The sequence below is a fragment of the Chaetodon auriga genome, chromosome 17 (assembly GCF_051107435.1).
Source record: "Chaetodon auriga isolate fChaAug3 chromosome 17, fChaAug3.hap1, whole genome shotgun sequence".
In the NCBI taxonomy this organism is placed as follows: Eukaryota; Metazoa; Chordata; class Actinopteri; order Chaetodontiformes; family Chaetodontidae; genus Chaetodon; species Chaetodon auriga.
This window is the reverse complement of record NC_135090.1, coordinates 13,134,931-13,150,860: the sequence shown is the minus strand read 5'-3', so window position 1 is coordinate 13,150,860 and position 15,930 is coordinate 13,134,931. Positions and strand designations below refer to the sequence as shown.

The following is a 15,930-nucleotide window of genomic DNA, read 5'->3' as shown; positions in this document are numbered from 1 at the left end:
AGCTCGTTTATAGGTTAGTTGCCCTACCTTTTTGTGTTCCATGAAACATCAGCCCACGAAACCAGTAGGCAAGCAGGGGCACTCTCCTTTCTCTCAGTCACCATATAAGGTAAAAGTTGTACCAGGTCTTGGCAAATAGGCACATTCCAAACTCAATGATTTTAGATTGATTTCAGCATTTTTACATATTGTCTTTTCAAGATTTATTACTGTGTGAAAATCCAGGAAAGGCTGCAGCGTGGGGCCACAGAGGTACTTTGATAGAGTCGTTGGCACATAGGGGCAATGGGTCTTTTTGATCATCTTGCATAAATAGTAGTCCATATAAAAGGCCGCTCCTCCATCTTTCGTTACCCAAGGTTATTCCCCATCTGTTAACAGAACAACAGGGATAACAGTGAATGCAACAAAGTATGAACTCCCACCCATTTTGTCTGTCCTTTCCCCCTCTGTAAGGGGGCTTCAGGGGACAGGCTGCAGGGGACAGTCCTGAGTAGTTTTCTGCTTATCTTAATGACACTTTAATTTAACCAGTATATCAGCAAAAGTAAAATTCAATTCAAATCAAATTCAATTTTATCTAAAGAAACTAATCATATCGTGGTACTAGACTTCTGGTGTATATACAAAGCAATGAACATTAGCTTGTCCACCATAATTTATTTTCACAGCTTGAAAGCAGACTCTGTATCAAACATTAAACCGCTGTTTCAGAATAAATATGACTTTCAATCATACAAACAGCATCATTAATTTCTGGAATTATGTTGACCGTGCATACAAAAATGATCATTACCACAAGATCTATTCACATTTTCACACACACTTAAATTCTTTGAGTCCAAATCTGAAATTTCCTAATACCTCAACATAAACATGTCTGACTATTTTGACGGCTCAGAATGTTGCAAAGGGATCATTCACATTTTACTTTATGATGTTATAACTGTACTGAGTATCACTCAGCACTGTCACTGTATACTGCTGCATCTGATCAATGCAAAAAATGTAGGATTTTTTCTTTATATTTTAAACAGCTGCATTTTTGTCATCTAATTTGGGATTCCACTAATACATGTATTTACTGCTTTAGTGTTTTATACCTAACCCTACTGTGGTCATATCTCTTTCCCATCCATGCTGCAAACATCATCCTTGCAATGATAGACTACCTCAAAGCGGCTGTAGACCTTCTTCTCCTTCCTCAAACTCTCTATCCTCTTCAGGAGTCCCTCCCGCTCCTGGGTGTTGCCCTGTGGTCTCAGAAATCGGTTAATTTTTATGGAGTTCTGTCTCTCCAGCGTGTTCTCCCCGGCAGCATTATCTTTGTCCCCTCCTGTTTCTTCACGCTCCAGTCGGCTCTTCTGGCTGTTGGCTGAGATCTGCTCTAGAATGACTTTGGTGTCATCTCGTAGGTTGCTACTGAACAGCACGGAGTTGCTTGGGGACTGGTATCGAGACGGGCTCGTCAGGCCGGTTGATGTTTTGTGATTGGCTGTAGTTTGGTCGGTCGTCGTAGGTCCAGTATCTTTAGATGACGAACTCACTGTGCCCCGATCATCTCCAGAAGATTTCTTTTCTTTATCCTTGGGCCCGAGGAATCCCTTTAGCCTCTGAGTCTGCTTCTTTAAGAAGTCGAGTGTCTTCCCCTCGCCCTTTCCCTCACCAAGAGTGTTGATGGATGTGTTAGATCCCATAACTTTTTGCTGTCCTTCCCTAAAGTCCTCACGCGGCACAGTTGAAGAACTATGAGAGCGGATCTTTTTCATTTCACTTTTCTCTGCATCTGTAGCGTCTTTGGTCAGAATCTCCTCATCACAGGAGATGCGGCGGGGATTCGGTCCTTTGAGCTTCAACGGATCCCTCCTAAAGAGCTTAGGCGAAGGAAGGGGCCTCAGAGACTTGAAAATGTCCTTCTTTTGACCCTCTGACACATTTTCCTCTTTTTGAGGTTGAGTTGTCTCTGATGGCTTCAGGGAGCCTACAGAAGGCTTGGCAGAGCTTATGGGTGGTTTTGAGGAACTAACTGAAGGTCTGCGAGCAAGCTCTGCTAGTTTTGCAGAGATGTCTGGCTTCTTTGGTTCACTTTCCGCCGAACGAACTAGAGTAGTTTGGATCTTTGGAATTGGTGCAGGGTTTAGGGGAGGTTTGTCAGAAAGGTCTGGCTTTTTTTCAGCAGGTTCTGGGCCTTTTAGCGACGACTCTGTCCCCATTTTTGAGGCTTTTCTCTTGGAAGCCAGATCTTTGAAATACTGCAGTCGACTGGCTGGGTCATTCATATTCAGAGAGGATGATGTGGTGACTTCAGATTTCTCGACACTTGACGTCTTTACGTCTTGATTAGTTTTCTCAGGCTCCTCTTTTCCTTTAATCTCATCTTTCAATGGAATCTCCCTCTCCACTTGCTGTGGCTCTTTCTCCTCTTTTTCTTCTTCTTTCTCTTTCTCCTTTTGCTTCTCATCATCTTTTTCCTCAGTCTTCTTTCTCCACTCATAGGGCTCACGGGCCTTCCTTTTCTCTAGGATCTGGGCCACAATCGAGGAAGTGCGCACAGAGTCTAACTGCTCTTCTTCCTCTGTGGCTGGTTTTAGGCCCAGGCTACCACTGTGTATCTCTGCCTTGGAAGATGAGAAAATAAGCGAGGAACGCAGACGAGAGCTACGCTGAAGGAGGGGGTTAACACGTGAGCGGAATGATTCATGTTTGGACAGGAAGAGTTCTGGAGCCTCTTTTGCCTCCACATCCACACCCACCTCCCTTGCTGCGCCCATTTCTGTCTCTCTCTCCCTTTCCTTTGCCATCTCCATCTCTTTTTTCTCCGCTAAAAATGGCTTTAAGTCACTGACTGATGTAAGGTGATCCTTGGTTGTTGTTGTTGGGACAGAGTCTTTACTGGTGCTTTCAGGTAACGTAGGTTTTCCAAAGCGTGGTCTAAGGATATCCGGTCTGGGTTTGGGGGGAACATTTGGTGCATCCTTTCTTCCAAAGCGGGGAGTTGAAATCGCACTGGCAGTTGGCTGCTGGGACAGTGGAGGATCATCATATGGATCAGGCCCCATAGGTTGAGTCAGACCTTCTTCTCCACTGTCCTCACAAGTGCTGAGATAGGAGTGGATTCTCCAAGTCCTCAGGCCTTGCTTAGCATCTGTATCTGTATCATGCTCTTTATCAGCCTGTTTGGGAAACTGTTTCTTTTCTTGTAGGTGGGGCTGTGTAGGTGAGCTCTGACAGGCATATGCATGACCTATGCTTGGCCTCTTATGGGAGGAATCTCCCCCATACCTCCTAGCTAACGGAGGTGCCTGGTGCTCCTCAGGACCTCTCAAGTCCTCAGATGAAAGACACTCTGGGCCATAGTCTCCAGGTGGAGGCTCCTGATCTGAGCGAAAGCTTGACTCTGAATACTGGTCAAAGGAGAGGTGTGGAGGACGACTTCTCATTCTGTCGTAGTGTCCATGGCTCGAACCCGACTCAGGCCCTTCACTGTAGTAATGGCTACTTTGGGTATGCTCCCTGCAAAGAAAATACAGTGGTTCTTAGTTTTTCATTATGTGTCAAGATATGTGCTCACATTAGATGGTGATACAAGTGATGATTCTGAATACTTCAGATTCCAAACAGTTGTAGGTATTGAAGAGTAAACTACCTGTGGAAGTCTGTCTCATCCAGATTATTCATGACTCTGTGCTTCATGTATTGCCTCGAAGATGTGTAGCTTTCCTGGGTACCTTCTGCATAGCTGTGCCTCTTGTAAGCACTCATCTCCATCTGCCTGGAAACTATGGACCTCCCCTGCTCCATGAATGACTGCTGCAAACGAAACTGTTGCTGGGAATACTTCCCAATTGTAATTCCGGCCCCAGGTTCAACAGTGTGACGAAATGGGTCATTCCTCCGGAAAGGAAGTGCAAGATTGCGCTCTGAATCTCCATAGGGGAAGGCAGAAGGAATCTCAGGCTGCCTGCGGTAACCTATGGGGTTACGCAGAGACTGGGTCCTCTTCATAGCAAACTGGTTGCTTAAGTAACTGCTGGTGCTGCTGGTGTCAGAGAGAGCAAGTGCTCCATCAGATGGATCAATGACTAGTGGCTCGGACTGAGCAAAGAGAATGCGAAACTCTTCATCAAAGGTGGCAACCAGCTCCCCAAGAAAGAGGTGGGCAATGCTGCGGTGGATCTTCTCATAGGACCACATGAAGCTTTAAGAAAAGAAGAAAGAACAGTGGATGTGATTAAAGTACTTGTAGAATGAACGGAAAGGGAGTCTTGGCAATTTAATGAATCAAATTAAAGGACTCACCTGTAGTTGCCACTGAGCACAGCCCTGCAGTCAGCTAGTAGGAAACGATCTTTCACCTGCCCTTTAAATGATTTCCCCGTCCGGGAGTAATAGGTTATTCCTCCCACAGTCCTGACACGCATCATCTGTAGAACAAAATTTCAATCAAGTTACAAACACATACAAGCCTTAGTGAAAATGATATGTTATAAATAATTCATTGCACCATACAGTAAATGCAACAGCTTAGTCTTTTGAGGAAATGCAATGAAAAGGCAAACTCACAGGAATGAGGTCCAAGTTGACTTTGCAGTTGATGACCATAGAGACAAAGTGATGGACTTCCTGCTCATCCAATAGAATGTAGACAGGAACATGGCGTGCTGCTGCCTCCAAGAGGTCAGCAAAAATATCAACATCTGTGAACGTGTCCATCACTACTGCAATAACCTGGAGAAGAAGAGCAAACCCCAGAAACCTAATCAAGTTTTGGTAAGTAAAATATTTTCTTTGTTCATAAATGAGTAAACCCAAACATTTACATAATTTGAAGGAACTTGCAGTGGCAGCTGTTCACCGCACATAGAACATATTCTCAAAATTGCACTCGCTGTGTCTGCAATACAATGTAGGCGAATCTACTAAATTTACATAACACACGGTACAGAAAGATTAATAATAATCCTTAAAACCTGTCTGTCTTCTATGTGCATGTTCAAACACCTGACACTTTATGACTCTCCTGAGTCACTTATACATTTAGTCACAGTAAAAGTGACAGCCATGTATTGTGTAAACACACCAACAGAAATTGAGGACAGACAGGGCCCACCACACCAACAGGTCTGACTGCTTATGACATTTGGCATCTTGGCATCTACGCTTTGTGCTAATTACGTTTTTAATTTAGCTAAAGGCCAGTAAGGAAGAGATTCATTTGCAAGGAAGTGGTGGCAAAGTTGGCAGGTAAAAATGAAGATGAAACGAACAGTGTTGATAGCATAAGCCACACACATTAATCACTGACAGTCCTAGAACATTTGACGGAGAAAGAGAATACTCAGTAGTAGGAAATGCGGTGTTCACGTATTGTTTCCTATTCTATCGTAGCGTATTTGTAAATTTAACTCATCTCTATGTTTCCTCCATCTGTCCCTTTTACTTACTTGGCGTGCATTCTTGATGAGCCTCCTGGCCTGCTCCTTGATGCTTGGCATGTCTGGGTCGGATGGGTTGACTAGAGTGGTGACCTCTGTGGGCCCAAGGAAGCTGTGCTGTGCCAGCGGCCAGCCCAGATCCAGGCCCGGGGCAGCCAGGTCGGACTGTACTGGCCAGTAGGTGTCGGAGGAGCCATCAGCCTCATTACCTCCCTCATGGTATGTCAGCTCTAGGACGCTGGATGCTCGTTTGGGTGTCTGGATTGTCGACTTGATAAATTCAATTTCTGGTTGTGCCAGGAAACTGACCACATCTGCAGTCTGGAGGAATTCATAGTAGCCCTGATGTGGCAGGAGAGAGAGCCTCATCATTACATCATAAAATGTCTTTTTAAAGCATTTTAAATACATATTTATTAGATACACACGTAAAAAACACACAAGTAGAAAACAGCAGTGTTACCTGTATGTCATTTTCTATCAGAGCATCAATAGCCAGACGGTACTCCTCGCGGTAATGTGGGGGCAGGTAGTTTGGGTCAAGGGGGTTATCACCAATTGATGAACTCTGAGATCGGTGTGCCATGGTTGGAGAAAGGCGTAGGGTCAAAGGTCAGGGCTCAGAGGGGAGGAGAGGTAAGGAAGGAGAAATCTGAACCTGTGCAGAATAGTCAGAAAGAAAGAAAAGGTCAGTGCACAGTGAAACGATGTTGGTGAGTTTCAAAGGTGACGCAAAATGGTATTATTAACCTTATTAACCTTACTTACATGTATAGACAGCCTGCTTTCATATTTAAGAATAGCATGCAGGCATACAAAGCAATTAAATATCTTCATGTGTTCTGTCACATTGCTTTTGTAGGTACAATGAGATACTGTATGACACCACTCCTCACTGTGATATACTTAAGTATTCCTTTGGGCTGCGAGAGGAAGAACACCGCTTGTCAGGAAACACAAGCAGACAGATTACCTATAACCTCATACACAAAGTGTCTATTGTTGCTGAGTCAAAGCCTGTGTAGTAAGTTTAATGAGTACACCTTTCATGTTAACAGACCTTTACCGGTACACGATACCACAAGATTATTCTCTGGCAAAAGTTAATAGCTGAGACAGATCTCCACCGAAATATTTCCTTTCCTAACCAAAATCCTCGCTTACAAGGCAAAATATATCTAATATGAATCATTAATTATTAAGTTGTCTTTGATGTATTTCAATGCAAGTTTGATGGTTTGTTTTTTTCATCATTACTGTTAATGTTATACAAATACAAAATAGGCATGGCACCCTCACAAAACTAAAAACAACTGCTGACAACTTAATGCCATATAATATCCGACTGGGTGACCCTGGGTGATAATAAAGACCAGTACAAAGAGTCCTTTGTAGTTCACCCTAGACTCCATTTTTATAGTTAGACTGTGATTCAAAGTTGACATTACTTAGCTCTAGTTTATGGCATCACACACCCTGCTTAATTGCCCCTGTGATTACAGCAGCATTCAGCAATGAAACATCCTGCCTGTGATAGCACCAGCGATTAACTGAAATTCAACCTGGCTTGTGAGAAAACCAAACCTAAAGGTGAGAACAAAGAAAAACAACAGGATATGGAAAACACAATGGGAGGCATCAGGGAGAGGTAGGGCAGGCATGAAGAGGTGTATAGACAGGTACTGCCATGTCTCTTCTCTGTAGATTTTCATGCTTCAAGGTGCTATTCAGACCTCATCCTGAAAAATCTGTGCCAGTCATGAAACACAAATTGATTTAGGAGAGTGGAATGAGTAAGCTATTAGGTATGCCATAACTTTAACTGACTTACACTTAATTTAAGCAAGTGAATGGAGCTAAGGCAACTAAATGGGATAACAAAGAAGGGCATAATAATTAGGGCTGCAAAGGATTATGGATTCATCATAAGGTTATTTTTACGATTGATTACTAATTTGTACATAAAATGTCTGAATCATCACAGTTTCCTTAAGGCTCAAGGTGATGCCATCAAGTAGCTTCTCTGTCCATCCTGTTCTTAAAAACCAAAGGATGTTCGGTTTATCATCAGATAGTAAAAAAAGAAAAGCAGCAAATAATCACAATTGGGAAGCTGAAACAAAGTTGTATCAAAAAAGTTATTGATTAGTTTTCATGTAATCATCTACTAGTTTCAGCTTTAATAACAATAGCTGGCATGACTTTGTTTAGTAGTCGGTTTAGCCATCATTTTTCGGCATTTGTTTATTATTTTATGGTTTACTGTGTCTGCCTCTAAAAGATAAAGTGGACCATCAAGGCCACTTGTAAGATTTTGTTTGGCATTAGATAAAGGAGGAGAGAATGCGGATGAAGACATATGACAAAGGTCCAAGGCTGAATTCCAACCCACAACAAAGTTATGTGTTATGTACCATCAACTGAGCCAACCAGAACACCCCCTCATTGATATTTAATGTGGTCATGACAGCTGCATGCTGCATGGGTCATCTGATGGTGGAGATGTGGGTTAACAACCACTAAACAGCTCAAGTAACCAAAGCAAGCTGGTAAATCTCAGAAATATTCATGGGCTCCTTCTGCATTTTACAGCCTATGGTCAAAACAGGAAGTGTTTTTGACTGGGTGGATATATCACCATGGAAATGCGCAGCCTGAGGAACTATGGTTGATTGGCAGTCTGGGTACATGATCAGGATGGGTGTGTATAGCGTGGGGTCTGAGTGGGAGGGTGAGTAGTTGACTTGTAAGGTTGTACCTGCTGTAGAAGTGGGTGTGAGACATGCTTGCTGTAAACTTCCAGGCACACAAGCAAAGGGCCCAAGTCATAACCCGCAATCACATGGAGAAGCCGGTTTACTCAGAGGCCTGGTGAGTCATCGGGTAGCCCTGCCTGGCCTAGCCTGCAGATAACTTGCAACACGTCGGACTGTGGTGATTCATCTGCTGGTAAAATGGCTGACATCCTGTTTCCTTTCTCCTTTCTACTCTAGAAATTAGGCCTTTGCGGTGTGTTGTTGCCATTTAAAAGTTCCATAGTGGGCAGGAAGGCACATTAGGCGTACATACTGCTTGCGCGGAATAATTTCACTCCTGCCAAGTTTCTAAAATGGGAGAATCACAAGTGCGTCAATCTGTCTTGTTTCATGCTTTATTTTAAAGAAATCTAGCAGCCTGGGGCTTGATCAAACATAAAAGTGTATAAAAGTGAACTGTGCTGATGCAGCAGTAGCGTGCATACCTGAGGACTTGTGATAAGGGCCATAAACTGAGAGATGTGCACCTGCATGCTCGTCATCGATGTGCATGAAAGAAAGAAACGCACACTACGAGTGTCTTTTCAAATTATGAAATCCTTAACACTGCTGCTGTTGTTTTTCAGTAAGAAAAGAAGAGAAAGAAGAAAGAAAGGCTGCTATTAACAGTTACTTCCTCATTATCGATTAATCTTTGAATCATTTTCTTGATTAACTGCCAGAAAAAGTGAAAATTCTGCATCGCTGTCTCCCAGAGTTTAAGGTGATGTCTTAGGTGCTTGTTTTATCTAACCAGCAAATCCTCACAGTTGAGGAGCTGTTAAAACACATCATAGAGGAAGACAGTGAACCAGTGCAAATGGACCCTGAGGTGGATATGAGTGAAGTAGGTGACTCGAGAGCACAGCAGCAGTTAACACAGCCCGGGGTTTCTTTCCCAGCCTCCTGACCTCTGGGTCACTGCAGATTATGAACATGTAAGAAGCCTGACAGACTTCCTCACCTGGCTGACTGGTAGGATATCCAAACAAATACTGCTGCTTTGTTTGTTGTTATAGCAACTGCAGTAAGCATCAAACTGTAGATATTGACACATGATAACAGAGATCTTTCATTCTTGTTTCTCTCTCACTCTGTTCCTCCCTTAGTTATAAAGCTTTCTGTTGCCCACACAAGGATGAGCCTGTCCTAAATGTACCATTAACAAAACCAGTTTGAAACACTAAACCACCGCAGGACAGGCAGGCAGTCAACAGACTGCAGCTCCTCAAAGCAGATAGACCCAATATACAGATATGTCCGATATTTGCTCACTAAGCGTGTAAATGGCTTGTTCTCTGCATTCCTGCATGAACACAGGCATGAGAAAAAGGGCGAGAGAGAATAAGTGACGAGCCAAGGGAGGGAAAATATGTTTTATCTGTCTCAACATGTGCGTGAGAGAAACAAGCCTGAGGAGACACAAACTATCAAGCACAAAGTCCAAAAAAAAAAAAAAATTCCTCTCTCTCTGTGCGACACACACATTCGAACACGCCTCACTAAATAAACACTATGATTGATCCCACATACTTCTCCGGTCACTTCAATTTGTGTGATAATTCAGTGTGAATGAAGTGAGACGACAACACCTGAAAACAGGTTTGGAGGGATGAGCCGGTGATCTGCTCATGCTCCTGTCACAACCTTTCAATGCCACTTTTGTCAGATTAAGACACAAAAATCCAGATAAGAGCACAGAGCACCACTTGTCTCTCTCTACATCATCACACCTCAGCGCAACTGTTGAGTGCCACAAAAAAGACGGCTCAAGGTCAGGCGAATATTTTCTATATGTGAGAGCAGGCGACACCGATCCTTTCCCAAATGTGTTTCACGGAGCAGCACTGCTAGAAAAACAGGTCCTCTGAGGCCCTCGTCATCTGTTCCAACTGCCTTAATGTCTGCGGTTACCTCGGGTGGAAAACCCAACAATAAAAGCATAAAAATGTTTCAACTTTGCCTCCTGTCTCCCCCAGAAGCACAATGTTGCTCATACATGACTTACAAAACCTTTCACGAATAGACAGTAGCCCTTTGTAACACATACAATGCAAACAAAGCTATGAATGGGATGCAGCCTCGGCCATATGGCGAGTGTGACAAGATGAAATCTATAATGAGAAGCACGCAAGCACAGACACACCACAGAAAAGCGGGCACTACAAACTTTTTCCCCTCAAATTATAACCACATGTCGGACTATTCCTATCCAGTGAGTCACTTTGAATGAATCGAAGCAAAGCCTGCAATGGTGAAGTTCAAATCAGTGTGTCGCTTGTTTGCGTCGAAGCTGCAGACAAAATTGATCTGTGTGTTTACAATAAAGATACAACCAGAGCCTATAGATCCATAAGTCTGTCATCCACATGTGGTGGGTCTCTGCCTTGCTCAACAGACAAGGCTGTATGAATAGAAGGCAAGGACCCTTCCGTAACTGACCATTTATCTCTAAATTAGAAGGATCTCAAGTTGGTCTAATGACATGACCTTGAATGAATATGAACATTGTGCAACCAAGACATGCCTGTTAAAGTGTCTCTGCCTTCAAGCATTATTTATTACCTGTACTTCCCTACAATACAGTGCAGACAAGGCTCTACACAGTCTGAAACAAAGTAGCTGTTTTTCTTGAATGTTTTCAAGTCTGTCAGGGCCAGTCAGTGCAAAGCCTTTGTGTGCTGGGACTATAATAACAGATCTGCTCAGGTTTTGCAATGCACAGCAGCTACCTGGATGACTTGGTCCTCTATAAACTTCCTGATGAGGAGAGAAACCAGCAGTTCACTGGTTTATTCCACTCACATGAATAGAGTACTACACTGAAATAGAATAGAATAGAATAGAATAGAATAGAATAGAAGTTGGATGCAGATATTAAACCAAGAAGATGCCATTAGATTAGAATAAAACAGGATACAGCTATAACAGAACACGGGACAGGACAGAGTGGAAGAGTTTAAATAATAAAACAGGAGGCGTTAGAAAAGAATAGACCCTCTGTACAAACTGTTCTTTTGTCCCTCTTTGTACTTGCAAAGTTCGCTTTCATTCCCACTCCGTACCTCCTAACTTTGCTGCAGAGGTCGTCTCTTATCTCGTCTTTCTACCGACGGTGAAACGGCCGATGTGTGTCCTTCCCGTCCGTGCGTCACATTCCTCAGATGGGCCACGAACTCCACCCAAACCCCCGGTGCGCACCCTCCAGTGCGGACCAGCGAAAACAGGCAAGGCGAGGCAACACGGACACCAGGCCCGGGCTGAGCGCTTCCCCCGGCGGTGTGAGAAGCTCCAGAGCCGCCGCTACTTACGGGTACTGAGCGGCGCGGTGAATGAGGAAGGAGCGGGGCGGCTCCTGTTAGGCAGGGCTTTCCCACCGGTGTGACTCCTCCCAAACCCGTTGATCACTGGGAACAGAAACCCGCTGGAAGCTCACTCCCAGTGGCATATTTAAAAAATGCTGGTCTTTATCTCAGGGCTGTCAATTGGTGTCTTATCCGGCCTTCGTGAAACAGAGAGGGACGCGTCTCCAAACTTTTACGCAAAACTGTTTCAACAGCCATCGTTTTTCGAGTACACCAGAGGATAATTCACCCTTGTATCACTGACCCTTCACACTGTTCTTGGCTCATGTTTGCGCTTTTTTTTGTTTTGTGCTTCCACCGTCTGTTGTCTGTCTGCACCTTATGATGTCTGCCTTCTTCATGCTGTATAAATATTGAATATAGGGCTGGAAAGTTCATACCTACTGTGTCTTGTATGCCTTGTCTTGTATGGATGGGTAGGCAGTAAAGTTCTCTTGAGACTGAGTCCCTGGATGATTGACAGTGTGTAAGGCTGCATTATAATCTGTAAGATAGGAAATAACACAGTATTCCTCACACAAAAAAGTTGATGTCACTTAAAGGCACCATTTATCAATTTATCAACACACCCACCAGTTTATGGTGGGCTGATAATCTCTGTTGCATAGACTCACTGTGGTGTTGGAAACCATGGTCCGAAACACTGAGTAAATGAGTCACCTACTGTTTTTCTCCGTGCTGAATCAGCAAATTTCAACAGTCTCTTTTCCTTCGTGGATACTGGAAAGTCTCCTTGCTGCAGGCTGCAGGCTGCACGCTCCAGTCCTCCTCCTCCTCCTCCTCCTCCTGCTGTAATATGGCCTGGATTTGGGAAGCTTGTTCAGTGCAGGTCAAGTGACAGCACTCAGATCCAGTGTTTGCCTTGGGTGTCCCCATGTAGGTCCATAAACCATTATTTGCAGGTGGTGCCAGATTTAGCAGATTGTTCTCACACTTTTTGCCAAAAGATGAATGATAATTTGATTAATTCCAACATTTATTGATTGTATAACGTGAAGAAAACGATTTCATCCTCAGTCCTTTTTTTCGGTTCACTCTCTTTCACTTTGTATGTCTTTTATTTACTTTTCACTACTTCTCTTTTTGACTTTCAGTCTCCCTCTCTGTCACTCACTTGGACTCAAATACACCAGAGTGTGTGCACTGCATATGGGACGTCCTTTGTCCTGAAACGTGTCAATCAGACAGAACACACCTTGTTTCATGGGTCGCTGATAGTAGCACACATTATGAGTTTGTGTGTACACTCCTGCTCCTATGGGTGTGCCTCCTATTTGAATGTCTGCCTGAGTGGCCATGCACTAGTAAGCAGTTATACACTCACACTGCAGGAGCCATGCTTCTGACCCCTCTCTTTGTCTGTTTACTTGTTTCCAATTCATGCAAATGTGCAACTCTCAGTGTGACAGAGACATGAAATGAGAGCTGAGTGTTTGCATGACAAGCAGACTATGACAGTGTGGAGTACAAAAGGAGAACAATGTGTGAGTGAAATTATATTCCATGAAAGAAGTGCGAGTGTCATGAGAGAAAGTTACACAAGTGTCTGCTGACATGAAGAAGTTCTGATAAACACAAGCAGGTATACAGACGCTGAACTGCAGGGTGCGGCCGCTCCAAGGAATGTGCTCAAGGCATCTTACCACACCCAAGCTCTCTTTCCCTCTCTCTCTTTCCCTCTCTCTCTCTCTCTCTCTCTCTCTCTCTCTCTCTCTCTCTCTCTCTCTCTTTGCGCTCCTCCCACTCTGAGTCACCTGGCAGCCAGTGAACAGGTGTACAGGTCCAGGCAAGAGTCCAGGCAGCAGCTAAATCCTGGCCTGCATCTCAGCACGCCTGGCAAAGGAGTCTGCTGTTATCCAGGACTATTTGAATTCAAACAAGCTTTATTGACATGGCTGTCAGAGGTCAATGTTGACAATGCAGCTATATATGCAGAGCACAAACTGCGGAGAATTTCAAGTTATTATTAAGGTGTTGGGCCCCTTCAAGCCTCTGAAAAAGCTTCAGCACTAATAGGCGCAGATTCTGCAAGCTTCTGTTTTCCTCAGGAGAGCTGAACCCCATGAATCCAAATTAGATTTTGTCATTTAGTGCTTTGATGTTTTTCAAAATGGTCCAAAATCTTGTGTAGGTGTTCAGTTGGGTGACTGCATAGAGCCATAGCATTCTGCATGATTCAGTTCAATTCAGTTTTAATTTGTCCCCTGTCTCACATGCATCAGATTATGATAGAGAGATAGAGAGATTTCCTCTTCCACTTTAATGTACTTGCTGCATGTCGACGGCTAATGGAGCTGTTTTCTCCGAGCAGTTAATCATCATTTACTTAGATCAACAGGAATTTACTTCAGCACAGTCGAGAGCTGAGCAAAGAGGTTTCTCTGTGAGCCTTCTCTTCTCTTGTCTTGTCTCTCTTTCTTTCTCCGACCAGAGCCTGATTCTCTGTGGCCCTGTGAGCTTTCCCAGCATGCTTTTCTCACGCTGTAATGTCACACCTGAGTATAAGGTGACTCCCTGGAGCCTGGGGCTGTGAGGTCATTTTTACACCACTGTGCCGCGAGGAAAGGTGCACACATGCAAGTACTGTACAGTATATGGGTTGGCAGTGTGTACATGGATTCACATTGCCAGTGAGACAACACCACGTTCCCATTACCACCCACCATATAATGACATTTCACCTTTAGTGTCTTCAGCCTGCATCATGTGCAGGCCCTTTGCTTTGACACAGAACAAGATCCTGCAAAAATAATTCTGCTAACTATCTGTTAACAAGCAAGAAAGTGAAACAATACCGCTAGAATGTGTGTGTGTGTGTGTGTGTGTGTGTGTGTGTGTGTGTAACTAAGAGACCAGATTCCATAATTGCCATTATGACATTACAACAGGCACCACCTAAATAATCACTGACAAGGACTCCTAAATGAGATTTGTCTCATGAGCCAGACGTGTGTGTGTGGTCAAGTCTCTGTGGTGTTTATGTGTGTGTGTTCCTGCTTTGACCAGAGCTTGAGACCCCGTCAGGAGGCTCTGAGTAGCATTCTAATCAGTTTTTAGTACAAGGTGGGGCATCATCATGAACTGTAAACACCTCAGGTAGAAGGAAAGTCCCCACAGTGTGTGCAAGGTTTTTGTTTATACTAAGTATGTAAATAAGTGTGTGTGTGTGTGTGTGTGTGTGTGTGTGTGTGTGTGGGAGAGAGAGAGAGAACTGACTGCATACCTGTGACAGGTGTTGTCATTTTGATGCTATAATTACCACTGCTATGAAATGATGATAATGATTGTTAGCATGGCTCAAACCAGCTCGACACCATCGTGCTCAAAGACTGGCATGAATTGTATCTCCTTTACTACTACTACAACTACAACTACTAATTAATAATAATTTAAGGTTGAAACAGCAACAAATATTTCATGACCCGCAAGAACAAACATGCAGACTTTATGAAGATATTCAATAAAAGCTGCTGATTCCTAGTAAAATATCTGAATCAAAAATCTAAAATTCAGAGCAAGTTTAGCTCTGAAGGGTTGTCACTCAATACAAAGCTTTGTTTCAGGATTCACCAGGCAGGCCTGCTGTGCTTGAGCTCCTCAGGGAGCACTCTCGGCTCTCACAGAAAGTTCAGATGACATAGTGTGTTTGAGGTTGAAACCACGCTTTCTTTATTTTCCAATGAAGTCCTGGAACAGATTAAGGTATGAAAAGCCCTTCAGCGGCACAGCTTTTTTACCCTCTTTCAAAGGAGACAGGTGACTCAGATCAATGTTTACAGCAATAACTCTTGGCCTACATTTCCGACAATGTCATATGTGGGCTGCAAGAACAACCTGTGGATCCAGAGGTGGACAGGACTGATGGATATCAGTCACCAAACAGAGTGGCTGACGAAACCGTTCACATTCAGCTGGGCAGGGCACCTGTTTCAAATAGTCATCATGAAGGATCCATCTTTTAATTTTTTATGTAAATGATGTATTACTTAAATATGTCTGGGACACAGAAACACACACTGCACATGCATGTGAAACTGGTGAAACTTGAATTTAATTGTTGTTTGATTTTTTTCAGCTGAGTAACTAGTGGAGCAACAGGTCCATTATTCATCTTTTTTTCTGACATTTCAAAATTGGTCCTCTGGGCTATAGGCAATGAATTAAAGATCACATTTTGACGTGTGTGTCAAGTTGATCTCTGTCATTACTTCACCAATGGCAAAAGGAGGGACAAATTCAAGAGAAAAAAACCCACAACAATTGTATTGAGAATTTAATCTGTTGAGCTCATCAGGTCACCAGATGACCTTAATTGATGGCAGTGACTCTCAAGTT

General features: G+C 43.5%; 1 protein-coding gene across 2 annotated transcripts; it reads right to left on the bottom strand.

Moving 5' to 3' along the window:
* Window positions 1-225: 225 nt before the first annotated feature.
* fam83hb (family with sequence similarity 83 member Hb) lies at window positions 226-11,560 on the bottom strand. 2 transcript variants are annotated; one of them, XM_076753718.1, is made up of 8 exons: window positions 11,296-11,560; window positions 5,899-6,093; window positions 5,445-5,777; window positions 4,564-4,728; window positions 4,300-4,424; window positions 3,647-4,198; window positions 1,173-3,513; window positions 226-371 (listed from the first exon to the last, which is right to left on the bottom strand). In XM_076753718.1, the coding sequence occupies exons 2-8, from the start codon at window positions 6,019-6,021 to the stop codon at window positions 351-353; spliced, it is 3,660 nt and encodes a 1,219-aa protein (XP_076609833.1). In that variant the 5' UTR covers window positions 6,022-6,093; window positions 11,296-11,560; the 3' UTR covers window positions 226-350. The 2 variants fall into 2 exon arrangements, with proteins under 2 accessions (XP_076609833.1, XP_076609832.1); XM_076753717.1 differs by lacking the exon at window positions 226-371 and having other exon boundaries at window positions 1,037-3,513.
* Window positions 11,561-15,930: the final 4,370 nt, after the last annotated feature.